We start from the raw sequence: 15091 nt of genomic DNA, 5'->3' as shown, positions 1-15091 counted from the left end.
CTTGACAGCTGATATTATCATATTTAAGCATAATAAATAAACAAACAATTCTTTTGAACGAAATTGACGTTAAATATACTTTATTCTAAGCATTCTACAATCTATCTTGTTGAAATTCAAACTCTTTGTGTTGCAACGAAATATAATCAGGGTGGTCTTATAGAAGTTAGACAGAGTGTATATCCAAGATAACGTTGAAAAATCATTGGTTGAAATCGGTCCACTAGAAAACTTGTAGAACTCCCCCCAGTTTACAAGGTTTTGGCTGTAAGGGTTCAACAAACCGGTTGCGGCGATTCAGGGGACAGTCCAATTGACACCAATATATTTTTTGTTTGTTAAGAAATATATATCAATAAAACTGTGATATCAGATTAAAAATAGTAATTTATTTTCTCGTTGAAAAAATCGCGGAAATCACATACTTTTTATGATGTTCATAGTGTACTACCCCCTTAATAATTTATTCGCAAGTAGGACCTCGTAAGATTTAACATACGAAATTCGAAGTGAGTACAAATTCGAAGATTCGAAAATTCATAGAAATTCGATGTCCCCCAAAGTTCGTCAAAAATACTTTTACCGTCTCATGCCCATTTTTCAAATTTTCTATATGACTTCTATTTCATATGAAATAATTAAAAAATATATATTTCATATATTGTAAATTAATTTCTTTTTGTAAATTAAAAAAGTACTAATTTTGTTTTCTCAGTGTATATTTTTTCACGCTTGATCATCAATACTCTATAACTATTTCTAAGACACTATTCCGGTAGGACTCATGATTTTTGAGATATAAATTATCAATGATTTATCTTACTGAAATAGGTACGCCCTTTTCAAAAGTTACTCATTAGTCAAAAAATTCCCAAATGCTGTGGAAAACTCATTTTACTCCCAATCCAAACGGAATACAAACTTTCATTGGAATCAAAAATACACGTTTTTGAAATCTGCATTGATCATTCAGTATTCGCAAATTCGTACATTGTTTCCAGGTTAAAATTAGCACCAACGTGCAGCGTATTTCAAGTCGAATGCGTAAAAATAATTTTGTTGCGGTGGAAGCTGTGTTCTTAGGTTGCAAGCTGAAGGTACAAATTTGTGCCGTTGCGGTTGCTATCGCTTGCGCCGCCACCACACAGCCGATTCGGTTCGGACATTTTGTTGCCATTCGACGAAAGCTGCTGCATAGTATCAGGGGGAGTCATAATTAGCGGGACTAGATGAAAGCATTGGTTTTTTTATTTTATTTTTAAAAGTCAATTCTTTATAGCATTTTAACAAGTCTGTCAAATGTGCGTTTGAGGTGTGTTTGAGGTGTGAAACAATTAGACAGGTAGTGGCCCTCCATCTACAACCTTCCTGGAGATTCCCGGAATCTCAAAGTGGTCGATATCGGCCCCTTGGGGTTTAGACCATCTTGAGGTCCACTTTTTAGGCACATATGATTATACGCGATATGCCGTGTGAGCCGCGCCTGGGGTACTTTGGCGGATTGTGTTATGGGCGGTCGAGCAATGCAGACCGGTCTTTGCGTAATGGCACGAAGCTAGGTCCAGCGAGAACACTATATCTTCAACCTTATGGGGTTTTTTTACAAAAGCAATCATTTTTGGCAAACAGTTTTTCGTGTAGTCCCCTCCGATTTCGCCGACGAGCAGTTCTTTTTAGTTCTTTTTATTCGAGTATCAAACATGATGAGGTCTCTTTCTTGATATGTCGTTCAATGTGAGTCAGTAATGCGGAACTGGTAATTACAACTTGGAAGGCTATTGCTGATAATTTACGTTTTTCATTACGACCAAATATCAGTGAATAACAAACTGGCTCTCGTAATAAAAGCCTGTCAACAGAATGAACTCCCATCTACAAGTTTCACCGGCTGTCATCATAGTGCAAATGAAACAAAAAACCGATCGAGCTGTCGAAGTTTCTACAATGCACAAGAAGTTCTCAAAACAAAACAAAATTCTCAAAATGTCATAACGTTAGATGACGACAAACGGCGCCACAAAAAAAAAGGAAACAAAATATATGTTTCAAATAAGAAGGAAGTTTAAATCGATTTCCATCCCAAAATTGCACCATCGGAAGGAACTTTCCCTCGCCAAACACAATAATATCTTGACCTCCATTTGGTCCATCCTCAGAACCCACCCTAACCAGACTCCAGAATTAGTAGCAGCAGCAGCGCTACCAGGAAGAGAAATCGAATCGGGTCCGATAGCTTCAACCGGAGGGAAGAAACGAAAAGGACTTGAAGGTGGAGCACTCGTACACACAAGAACTGACCCGAATATAAAAGAAATAAGATGAAATCGAAGCCTTCCGTAATGTTGCGTTTTTTTTTGCCCTTCTCGGTTACTGTTTTTGTTCCCACAAGAGCTTTCGAAACTGCGAGGGCACTGGCAATAAAATTGGTGCAGATACGGTTCTCCTCCCCCCGTGCGCTCGTGTGCTTTTCAAATAAACAAACCCTCTGCTGCTGCTTTGTAAGACCGAGACCGAGTTTATTTCTCTATTCTCGAGACATCATTTTCGTTCCAAAATTGCCGCACCACCCACAGTTTCGATCTTCGGAATAACTTTTTTCGACTAACCGAAATTTATTGAAACTTCTGTCGGGGCTCTGTTTTCTTTTCCCGGCGCTATTTTTGATTCTCATGCACGAAATGCGGGTTCTAATTCAGTGCAGTGGGAGAGATCGAGCACCAGCACGAAACAGAATGCTTTAATCTTGACAGCCTCTCAATCCCCAAGCAATCCATCACTGCAGCTCACGACAAAGCCTCTGTAGGCGGTATGAATTGGAATATTCGAAACGCAAACATTTCCTCAAATACCGTTTTGTCCCAAATTCCTAACACTTAAGCTTTGGTGGCCATTAAACAGTGTCTCATTACTCAAAATGGTAGTTTATCGCGAAATTAATTTGATTTTTGGAGACAATAGAGCCTTCTTTCTCATTTGACTTCAAAAAAATTTATTCACAAATATTTTTTTCATGGTGAAAAACAAAAAGTTACATTAATCACATTTGTCTCGAATTCCGAACACCATTTATGTCACTAATTCATATTCCGAAAACTTTTGTCTCAATTTCCGAACAGCCAAAATGCATTTGTTTGAAAAATTCATAACTTCCAAACTACTGGACCGATTCAGATGATCGATATATCAAAGTAAAGCGAAAAAACTAGTCTTTTGTGGAAAAATATATTACTCGCAAGAAAATTTGATTTGGTTTTCGTAATTATCGATTGTGTTCGTTTACATGGTTTCGGGACCAAGGGCGCTATAAATTTTTATATTTTTTCTTGAAAGCTGATGAGTTTGCAGATAACATATCCAAGGGGTGTTTTTTTATCGTTTTTGAGTTATTATTTTTCAAAGTTAACATGATTTAGTCTTCGTTCGATATTCCTAAGCGACTAGACGAGATCTATGCGAAAAAGAATTCCATTTTTTGTTTTGCAAATTGAATATTTTTTCAAAGAAGACTAGCTAATTGGCTTAAATTTAATATGTTGATAATCCAAATCTTCGAGGTAGTTCAAAAGTTATGAATTTTTGAAAAACGTCATTTTTGGAAAAAAAGAGAAACATGAGTTTTAGACCAACGATTAACTTTGAAAAATTATAACTCAAAAAACAAAAAACAACACATTTCTGATTTTTGGATATGTCATATAAAAATTTAATATAATAATCGAGTTCGCCCTGTTACTTCAGGACCCCGGTTTTGTTGTTGTGGTTTTAGTTGAAGACCTGGCTAAGAAAATCAATTTTACTCTCGTTGGTTTGCACCTGCGACCTGCGTTTTGCAAGGAAAGAGCATGCAAACATTTGTTAACAAATGTTCTTTTTGTACTGTTGCACCAGAATTGGATTGTCCTTGTACCCTAATTTGTGAACTATCGTTGTATTTGCCGGAAAATAGTGTTCAAACATTTTCTTTCGGAATTCGATTCATGCGTCGAAACTTGATTTAAATTACGAACACTACTTTAACGGCAATTTTAATAAAGATTTCTTCATAAAAGATTTTTTTTTAACAATTTATAGTAGATTCGTAACGAGATTCTTACGGAACGAACATATAAACAGCAATTCAAATACAAAAATCGAAAAATTCATCGATGCTTGTTATCGACGCATTTTGCTAATGCAAACATTTTATCACTGGTTTTCGATAGTCACTTTTTTTGTAAATGTTTAATATTATAAATTATAGGCAGTTTCTATACCTGTAAGTGAATTTTAAAATGATGCCTACAAACCAAAGCATGTAAGGGTTTTCTTGATGGAATCATTTATAACATTGAAGTTCAGTAAATTCTCATTCAAAAATGATGTGTTCGGGATTTTAATCATACGTTGAAACTCGATTCAAATTCTGAACTCTACTCCAATACTAATTTTAATAAATATTTCTGCATAAAATATAATTTTTTCATCCATTTAATGTAGATTCTTACTTTTCTACCACTTTACATGAAAACAGCAAAAAAATAGTTGAAAAAACTACAAAAACTGAAAAATAATGGTGCGTGTCTTTTACGGAATTTGCTAACGTAAACATTTTATTATTGGTTCTGACTGTCACTTTTTTGCAAATGCTGATTATTATGAATTATAGGCTGTATCGATACCTGTAAATGATGTAAAAGTTTAGCCTGTAACGCTAAGAATATCAAGGCTTTCATTGTTCAACTATTTATAACATTAAAGTTCAGTAAATTTACATTTAAAATGAAGTGTTCGGAATTTCAATCATGCAAAGAAACTTGATTCAAATTCCGAACACTACTTTGATACTAATTTTAATGAATATTTCTGCATAAAAAATCATTTTTTCATCCATTTATTGTAGATTCTCACCATTTCTAGCACTTAACATGAGAAAAAGCAAACAAAGAAATTGAAAGAACTACACAAACTTACAAATTAACGATGCTTGTTTTTTACGCAATTTGCTAACGCAAGCATTTTATCTTTGATTTTGACTGTCATTTTTTTTTATATTTTAAATTATAGGCTTTTTATTATGTTTTATATTTTAAATTATAGGCTAAATCAATGCCTGTAAATGATGTTAAAATGTAGCTTATACCTCAAAGAATGTCAGGGCTTTCATTATTCAATTATTTATAACATTAAAGTGTAGTAAATTTACATTTAACAATGAAGTGTTCGGAATTTGAGACTGTGCGGAATATGAGACAAAACTTAAGCAAAGGATTGGCATAAAATTAGATGTCGAAAAAAAATAATAATTCCATTTTCTCAAGGCACTTGTTGTTTTTCGGAGCTTTTTTTTCCTTGTGGTTAAGCTTTCACCAACGTCTGGCACTTGAAGGCTGGCCTTCGCGCGAGCGATTTCTTTAGAAATGCGTGAGCAATTCATCTACAGTGGGAATCGGGACAACTGTCACCGAGGTCGATTATTCTGAAAACCAATTTCATGGCTCCAGCCCAGAATGTGCCACTTGGAAATGAAATCAAATATTCATTGAATTTCACGCCCGTTTAAAACAACAACAACAACAACAACAAAATCATGAAATCTATTTATTTTTCTATGTATTATCCACAATCCAATAAATCGAAAATCGCATTTTCGCTGCTACATATATCCGCAAGGCCACTGACCACCGCCAACACGATCCGTATCGAAACTGCAATTGTTTTGCTGCAGGGAGCAGCGGAGCGAGATAAAAATTCACCAACCCATATTAACCCCACGAATCCAATTGAATCGCGGTATCCCACCCCCGCATCGTAACCAAATATCCCGCACTGAATATGTCAACAAACGCGAAGCGGAGCAAAAAAAAAGTCGACCTTTTTTCTCCCCTTTCTGTCCAATGCGTGGGACGTGAGTTGAAAATACCAGAAAAAAATCAATTTTAATGTTTGCTTTATGACTGCCATAATAAAATATTCTCATCCAGAGAGGGGTTGCAGACTTGTGCTCCCAGTTTCGCTTAACTCTTGTTGACATCTCGGATGCAAAAACAAAAACCGAAGCTTTTTAAATACATACATTCAATAAGAACGGGACCATTCGCAATTATTATGATTGGCTCCATTTTTCTTTTTGCGTTGGTTGGCGGTTCGTCTTTTTGGCTTACCTTTTCTTTTGGGGGGTGGAAGGGTTATGCCGTGTGTCAATAAAATGTTTCGATATTGTTATTGCAGCATTTTGTGATTCAATAACGGTGTTATTGTGCTTGTTTGAGCAGACCTTCGCGTCGCTCCCCTTGGAAATGTTTATGATTTGGGAAAATTTATATGCGCTTTTAATTGATGATAACCTTTCTAAATTACAGTGCGGCGACTCACCCTGTGATTTGACGGCAATCCCGCGAGAGAAGGTGACGAGGGTAAGTGTCGAAATGTTTTGACTCAAGCTTTTTTTTTTCAAATCGGCAGGTGATAATACTTTGGCGATGATAGGCTTTGTTTGAGGAGATAGCGAGTCACTGGCATCGATTAGTTTCTTGGCTATTAATAATATCTTGTTTCTAGTTGACTGGAATGTTACTGCCGGTTAATTGTCACGAATGACTTGCCTGCCGATAATTGTTGACAATGATAATAGTCTCCCGTCCAAAAACCCCATCACCACCAATCGAACAAAAGCGATGGGAATGATTAATTCATATGATTCACCGAGGCAGGAAACAGAATCAACGAAAATAAATAATCGAACTTTCTCCCCCTTCCCCTCGTACCTTTGTCGATCGATCCTGACTGTCCCAATCAGCTCACCCCACCTTCTCACTGCGGAATATGATTATCAGAGAAGTGCTACCAAATCACCTGCTAATCCTGGCGCCTTCACACGCTTCCCCCTCGCAAAGAAGGGATTCGAGAAAAGAAGGGCACACGCTATACTCTCTCTCTCTCTCCCTCTCTCTCTCTCTCTCTCTCTCTCTCTCTCGATATATCGAGAGATTCCTTTCTTTTATCACTCGAATGGGTAGAACGAATGAGCTTTGTTCGCTAGGCGGCAGACTCCCCATATCAGTACGAATCACGTGTGAATGATGAACAAAGTTGGAGTTGGAATCAATGCCAGTTTGCCTTATCCCCTCCGAATGTCCATCTCCATTTCTAACACGTGGAACAACGGCGAAGCGGAAACGAATATAAACTACTTATTGGTTCGGTGAGAGGGAGGCGACACAGCAGGAATCGGAGGGGTCCGCGAGAGCTCTATGAATATTTTTTTTAAATATCAGTTTTAAAACAAAAATTAAATTTTTCTATTAAAATGCTTTTCAAATTATTCAGCAATACATCCAATAATTTAATTAAAAATTCAGAAATACCGTAACACGCAAAACCACAAAAATACTATGATTTTGATTAAACCCCGTATTCATTTCTTCTCGAAAATTTGTTGACCAGTATCTTCTTATATGGCTTCTTGGGGCGTCGAATTCCGAACAAGGGCGATCTGAAAAATCGGCTAGTTTCGAAAATGTGTAACATTTTCATAAATCTACTAAACCGATTTACGTTATCTTGAGCGTAAACAAAAGGTATTTAAGTGGACACGTTTACATACTTTTGGATACGTTTAGGTACTTTTCAGAAAAAGGATATCATGTCGTGCTTAAAACTCCTGTTTCTAGGCTAAAACTCCAAAAATGTTTGTTTTTTTCGTTTTTGAGGTGTCGAATGCAAATGCTTAGTATTATAAATCATAGACTGTATATACAGGTCGGACTCTATTATCCGGGGTATTGATTTTTTTTCACTCCGGATAATTGAATCCTTCGGATAATCAAGTCATAAAAAAACGAATTTTCTCTCGGTAGACGTAATATAATTATGATTTGCGCTTATTTATTAAACGGTTTTATCTAGGTTGACCCGTTTGTATGTTTGTGATTTTGTAACTTTGTAACTTTGTCTGTAGCGCTGTACCACATTAATAGAAATTTAACCCCCTTCCTGCCCCGATTGGTCTGAAATTTGGAACATATCTTTCTCTGGTGTCATCATAAAGCTGCGTATTCCATGATCTTGAAAATCCAAGATGGCGGCCGCTACTTAATAGCGGATTATGTACATATTTTCTCAAAATCCCATCAATGTTTTGATGATATACTGTATTCTATAAGTAAAATCATTTCATTTGATACCAATATTGAGGGGACTGCAAAAAATACATAGTCAACCATTTTGTGCCGGCGCCCTTTTCGAATTTATGTTGTTCATAGTATAGTGTATTCTCCAAATAAAGCCATTCAGCCATTTTTTAGCGGTGGCCAAATTGAATTTTTCAAGATCATGGAATTCACAGTTTTATAATGACAGTAGAATTAAATGTATGTTCCAAATTTCAGATCAATCATTCAACAGGAACGGAGTCAATTTTCTATTAATGTGGGACAATCCTACAAACATTCAAACATACATAGAAACAGGTCAAGCTGAATGAAACCATTTAAAAAGTAATTAGTTATTTAGGGACTGCGGCCATCTTGGAATTCGATTTTTCATTATCTGCTATGTTCTACTAGTCGAGAACTTTCTTTTGATACCCATATTGATGGGGTTGTGAAAAAAATTTATATGGCGCCATCTTGTGGTGGGGCCATTTTGGATTTGAATTTTTCATAAATAACTGTGTTCTAATAGTCAAGCTCTCACATTTGATACCCATATTGATGGGGTTCTGAGAAAATATGAAATCCGCCATTTTGTAGTGGCCGCCATTTTGGATTTGCATTTTTCATGAATAACTGTGTTCTACTAATCAAGCCCTTCATTTGATACCCACATTAACTATTCATTATAGAATTATTATACAAATTATTCAAAATTTCCGAAAATCTAAAAAAAATACTCCGGATAATCGAGTCTAAAATTCCGAATAATCGAGTCCGACCTGTACCTGTAAATGATGTTAAAATAACCCAAAGAATATAAAGGTTTGCATTATACAAATATTTATAACTTTTTTTTTTCAAATTCGTTTATTTTTACAGGCTTAGTTACATAAGTTTGAGGAGCTGCATTCTTAAATATATTTTTAAAACTATAAATAAACAATTTTCTTGATTTATTAAATTTAACTCGAGTTTAGAAGGGTGACATGTTTTTTGACGTAAGACTACGTCTTTCATTAATGGTGCCAAATCAGAAAACAGGTCAGGTTTTTCTGATATAAAGTTAACGTCAATAACTATTTTTGCTGCGAACAGATTTTAACGATTTGCATACCAATCGAATCGAAAATTTTCTGAGATTTGTTTGATATGCTATACATCACAATCCCAAAGTCTGTATATGGTATAAATTTATGAAAATTGGAAGTATTCCCATTTCCCCATACATTTTTTCTGTCCATTTGTGTGCTTTCCTCAACAGAGCTGTCAATAACGGGCAACTTATGCAGTCGCTAGAATAGAAACAACGAAAGGGGGTAGCGAAAAGAGAATATTTACGAAATAAACTCCACCCTTGCGTAGTAAGTAAGCTGTCACTGGCGTATAAGTATTGTATCTCCTCTGAGGAAAATTCTCAGGATCTTTCTGTGCCCGAAACAACAAAAGTCGCTTATTCTGCTCCTTTTTGGGTGTTATGTTTCCCCTCGAGCTGTGAACGCGAGCGAATATTTCACTTGAAGTGCATTTGGTTTTGCAATTAACACAACCATCCGAGCCATGGCAAAGCAGGCGAAAAAAGAGAAGAGTGCAAATGATTATACGTGTAGATCGCTTCCAGCCATCAGAGTTTTGCTTGTTTTGTGTGGGTTCCTTTTTTTCGTTGTGCGAAACTTAAAACTTGTTCATTTCCTGTACATGTTAATAACACACCTTCGATGCTTTTAGTTGCCATTCGTATTTGCTCTCGTGCGTATCGGTTCTGTTCTGATGCAACAAGCTCCTAGCTTTGTTGACGGTTTTGACCGAGAGTTGAGAAACGATTTTTCATAAACGGTCATTCTCGCGATGTTTCATTTTTATTGGTGCAACTGAGTGCATCTGTGAGACGCGTGTTTGATGCTTGATGCTTTAATAATTTGCAAGAAAAACATGTTTCTCCCTCCAGTGAATTTTCATTCATAATTTTTTTTTCAAAGTGGATTATGATGTAATGCATAACATATGGGAATTCAATTTCCCTTCAGAGTTTCGAGATTTTTTCGATTTTTCTCTCCGTAATATTGATCTACGGGAAGAGACGAACACAACAAAATAAAGCCGGCTTAAGTCGTATCATACTTTCCTCGGATTTAGCGCTCACCATCACATTTGGTCTTCCATTTTTATTCATATAGATTAGAGTGCCAATGAAAATGGTCATCTCGAATTTCAAATTACCCCATTCAAAATGTTCACCACCTCGAAAAAATACCTTATGCAACATATCAGCTCAATCGGACTTAAGAAAGAGTGGCGCAAAGCGGTCAATGTTTGTGTTTTTTGAAAATCTAAAAATCACTCAAGGGGGGAGTAAGGAAAATAAAGGCTTTAAAAAAAATGTTTTTCATGAAAAAATTTGTGATGCCAAATGTCTTAAAATTACCGAGATATCGAGATTTTTTTTTTGTCAAAAATTGACACTGGTTTTCTGGTTTCGGAATACGCGGAAAAATATATGGTTAACTCGATTTTTCATTCGGAAGTTGTTGCGAAATGTTGATTTGCACGAGAATATACCCTATGCAAAATATTAGCTTCATTTACTAGTTGCGCGAACGTTAAAATTTTAGTTTTTTTTTTTTTGGAAAATCGAAGAATCACCGAAAATCAGAGTTTCGAAAAAAAATGTTGATGCCAAATGTCTTATAACTACATCAAACTTAAAAAAAATCCTGATTCCTTCTTGTTTTTTTTATTCTTCCTGATGTTTGATGATTATAGTTGGCAACCCTGGTCATATCGACAAATCGCAACGTGTAAATTGCCCTAACTCATAAACCTATTTTTCATCCCCAGTAATCATGCGTTTGTGAATGCTGGATCGAAGCCATTATCGAAAAAAAGTAGCTCTAGCGCAAGGACGTTTTTTTGTACATAAAACGAAGAAAAGTAAATGTTAACATGCTCGTTGTCGTAAGCTCTCTTCCATATTTGAAACTGTAGAGAATCAGAAACACAGAGGCCATTTTGAGAGGCGATGTTCATCAAGAACGTTCTCGTTATTGGAGAAAATGATATCTCTTCAAACAAAAGGCAGAAACTCTATCCGTAAGAAGAATATTTCGAAACTTTACAGACAGTTTCAACGTTTGCTAAAAATTGATACAGCAATGAAACTTTAGGAACAATATCTTCACCCACGATGACATCTATTTGCGCTATCGGAGAACCCCACGTCGATTATCCCCCAAAAGGAGAACTCGCTCGAGAGGAAATCTTTCCTCGGCCGGAAAGCACCGTTTACCGAAACAATACAGATACCGGTTGGCCGTGACGCAGTACACAAGTATCGACGAATGGCAAAATCCAATAACCAATAAATCTTGTTCTTACATCCATGCCCGGACTAATAAACATCCTTTCGCTCATATTCGCTACGTTTGCTCTCCGGTTGCCAAATGGTCGGTTTCCAAAGGCGCTTGACTTCATTCGTCAAACCCATCAGAACATACGATGATGACGATGAAAGGACTTGGCATGATCTTCTCCAACGCGCAAGATTTCCTGATACCTCCAAAATCGAAAACGTGGTTTGCTTCAATCCGTCATTCCGGTTCCATCTCGGATTGGAGTGGGTTTTTCGCAACAGTTAATGTTGGAGCTAAATCCCGAACAACTGAAGTCATTTCGAGAGTTTATCTCCCCCTATCGGATACCAAGTTTCGGATACCAAAATCAATTTACTGCCACATATTGGAAACAGTTTCGGCGTTTCCCCTCCCCACATCTCCATCATGCTGCCTTTTGGCAGCGAAACGAGCGTTTCCAAAGAGAGAGTGAGAAAAGGAGAGCTTCTGAATCCAAGATTTTCCCCCGGGGAATCCATACCCAACGCCAGTCAGCCAATTCGTTCGAAATGGTTCCGGAAAGGCCGTCGACACATTTTGCATGATTCCATGCGTGTCATGATTGAATATCGATAAGAATGGAATAAAGTGGCTGCTGAGGAAGAAAGGGAGGACGGGGGTGCGTTTGCATAAAATGAAGCCAATCGTACGGAGCCCGAAATCCTAAAATAAGAAAATCGATCCACTCGTCGGAGCTTTTACTCCGTGCGACTGTGTGACTGAGTTCCGATGAAAGAGCAGGCGGAAGGTGGGTGGCATTCGCAATCTGCTTTATCGGGATCTCCGCCGCAAATGGTTCGCTGGTTAATTAGATTGAAAGCGCCAGGTCACTGATTAGAAGCTCCGATTTATGAATTCGGCGTGTGCCGAATTCAGGCAGCTGGGTGTGGGCACTGATGATGGAGCGATTAGCGCTTTGGATTTTCTTGGTGGGTTTTGATCCTGAAAACTTGCGGCATAACAACTTTCTCCTTCATTTTGATTCCAGCCGAAATAATATAATCAACAAACACATTTGCTAGTACATGAATAGCGAAGCTCCTGGAGCGAGAATGAAAATCCCATCAAACAACATTCGGGCTCAAATTTCTTCCCAAATGTTATGTGGAAGCAAGTTTGGTAAATGCTATCATCGCTGGGATCATTCTGATTATTTTCCAAAATAGGTGTGAGTTTGTAAAATAAGAGGCTGTTTGTGACGTAGGATTACGTCTTTCGGACACATGTCAACAAAAAACAACAATTTCAAACGTCATTCCATGATTGATTTATGAGATTTTTGCGTCAATCGATTTCGGCACTCCATAATACTTTTTTTACATTGAATAAAATTATATATGTCATGAAACTAAATGTCGAACAATTGAAAAATCTCTACCGTTATCCAAACTGAAATACCTCGTCCCAATTGGTCAAGATATAAGCTTCCTGTTGAACTCACAATTATTTCTTAGTAATTTTTTGATGAATTTATGAGATTTTCGCATCCATTATAATTCATTACAGTGAAAAGAAATAAAATAATATATTTTATGAAATAAGCTATCAAACAATATACAAATCTCATTATCTCAATACAAAATAAGCATTTTGATTGATCGACTTGCAATAGCAAACAAGGTGCCTGGAACGGAAGGAAGGTTTTGTATTATAGAGACTAAACTTTTTCAGTTCATTCGTCTCTAGCCTTGAGAAAGGCCCTTGGAAAACTTCACTCTACTCCAGCACTACACCTCCACCATCTTGCCTTGAGAAAGGCACTCGATCCCTCGCCGTCCAGCTCGTCCAGCAACGATGTTGTCCAGTCGGTGTCCACGCAACGAATGCAAGGTGCCTGGGGAAGTCGGCATTGCAAATGTATGCAAATTGGAGGAATTTTTGTTCCCACTGAAATGTGTTTCCCTAACACAGACTTGAAAACCAAGGTGCCTGGAGAAATCGACATTGCAAATATTAGGTTGGGGAACAAGAAATCATTCTATTAGAAAAAAGTTATCCAAAATAAATACACTAGGATCCCTACCAAAATTCTTCTGGCACAAATATGTGCCTAATTTTGTTATCATATATATTGCCAGTTGTAAATCGACTAAATAAGCTTTTCCAGAATGCAAATCACGAATTATATTCATAACAATCAAATTGTTCTAAGTTTTCCGAAACAGTGCTGGATAATTTCATGAAACCAAAATATTTGACAAATTCAGGGAATTATAACGAGATTATGTTTGAGGAACAACATTACCTTAGTGAGGATTATGTGTGTGTAGGAGTAGCCATAAAGATTATTGATGAAGGAATACTCTTCAGAGTGTGACATTACCCAAGAGAATTTTTTTATTTCAAAGCCAATAAAATCCCAAATTTACTTCCAAATGAAATCGTCCTAAAAAGGTAGATTTTAAAAACATGTATTTTTGATTCGAATGAAAGTTTGTATTCCGTTTGGGTTGTAGAAAATATGAATTTCCCACAGCAATTGAGATTTTTTTGACTCAAATGTAACTTTTTAAAAGAGCATATCGATTTTAGTAAATGAAATCCTTGATAATTTATATGTCAAAAACTATGAGTCGTACCGAAATAGTGTCTTAGAAAGAGTTATAGAGTATTGATGTTAAAATGTGAAAAAATATACACTGAAAAAAAATAGTACTCTTTTTTTCATTTACAAAAAAAAACTTTAATTTGCAATATCTAAAATATGCATTTTTTTATATATTTTTTTTTATTTTTTCATATGGGAGGCGTTCTGGCGTGGTGGTAACATCCATACCTCTCACGCAGAGATCACGAGTTCAATTCTCACTCCCGACATTCTTCCAAAAATGGAAGTAAAAATGACGAACCAGCCGAAATGTGCTGAAAATCACTATAATAGAGAAAAAAAAAAATTTTCATATAGAATAGAAGTCATGCCAAAAAATTGTATCCAAGATGGTAAAACTATTTTTGACGAACTTTGTGGAACATCGAATTTTTATGAATTTTCGAAACTTCGAAATTTTGTATGTTCACAATGTAAGTAAGACAATCATTTTTAGCCAGTTTAGGAGTTACGTTGAAAAACATTTTGTTAAAAACCACATGTCTTCAAAGGTTTTTTAACGTAACTCCTAAACATATATTTTACCATAATGATGTTTTTGGAAAATTTGTTGAATATTATAAGCAAATTCATTAAATTTCATGAAAATGATGGCATAACACGAGAAACACATGAAAAGAGCCTATTTACGATAAAAAGACAATAAATTGGAAATATCTATTTTTAATATCTCGAAAATGGATGCATTCCGATTGATATTGAGCTTTTTTGTTTTAAATCACACCAAAATTCATAATTTGTGGTTAAAAAATCTTGTTAACATACAAAAATTCGAAAAAAAATTTAAAAAAATTAAAAATACATATTATAGATTTTGCAAATTAAAGTTTTTTTGTAAACGAAAAAAGAGTACTAATTTTTTTCTCAGTGTATATTTTTTCACGTTTTAACATCAATATTATATAACTCTTTCTAAGACTCTATTTCGGTACGACTCATAGTTTTTGACACATAAATTATCAAAG

General features: G+C 35.9%; 1 protein-coding gene across 15 annotated transcripts in view; it reads left to right on the top strand.

The window, feature by feature from the left end:
* Positions 1 to 15091, top strand: part of LOC129762599 (neurexin-1) — a 257329-nt gene that overhangs the window by 66985 nt on the left and 175253 nt on the right. For 14 of the 15 annotated variants that reach the window (XM_055761047.1, XM_055761038.1, XM_055761136.1 and 11 more), the window contains exon 5: positions 6339 to 6392. The exons of the other annotated variant lie outside the window; for it this stretch is intronic. In XM_055761047.1, coding sequence (XP_055617022.1) covers positions 6339 to 6392 — 54 coding nt within the window. The remainder of the gene's footprint in view (positions 1 to 6338; positions 6393 to 15091) is intronic. 15 annotated transcript variants of the gene reach the window in all.

The sequence above is a fragment of the Toxorhynchites rutilus genome, chromosome 1 (genome assembly GCF_029784135.1).
Source record: "Toxorhynchites rutilus septentrionalis strain SRP chromosome 1, ASM2978413v1, whole genome shotgun sequence".
Taxonomy (NCBI): domain Eukaryota; kingdom Metazoa; phylum Arthropoda; class Insecta; order Diptera; family Culicidae; genus Toxorhynchites; species Toxorhynchites rutilus.
Note: the sequence above shows the minus strand (reverse complement) of the source record. Positions and strands in the feature narration are given on the sequence as shown.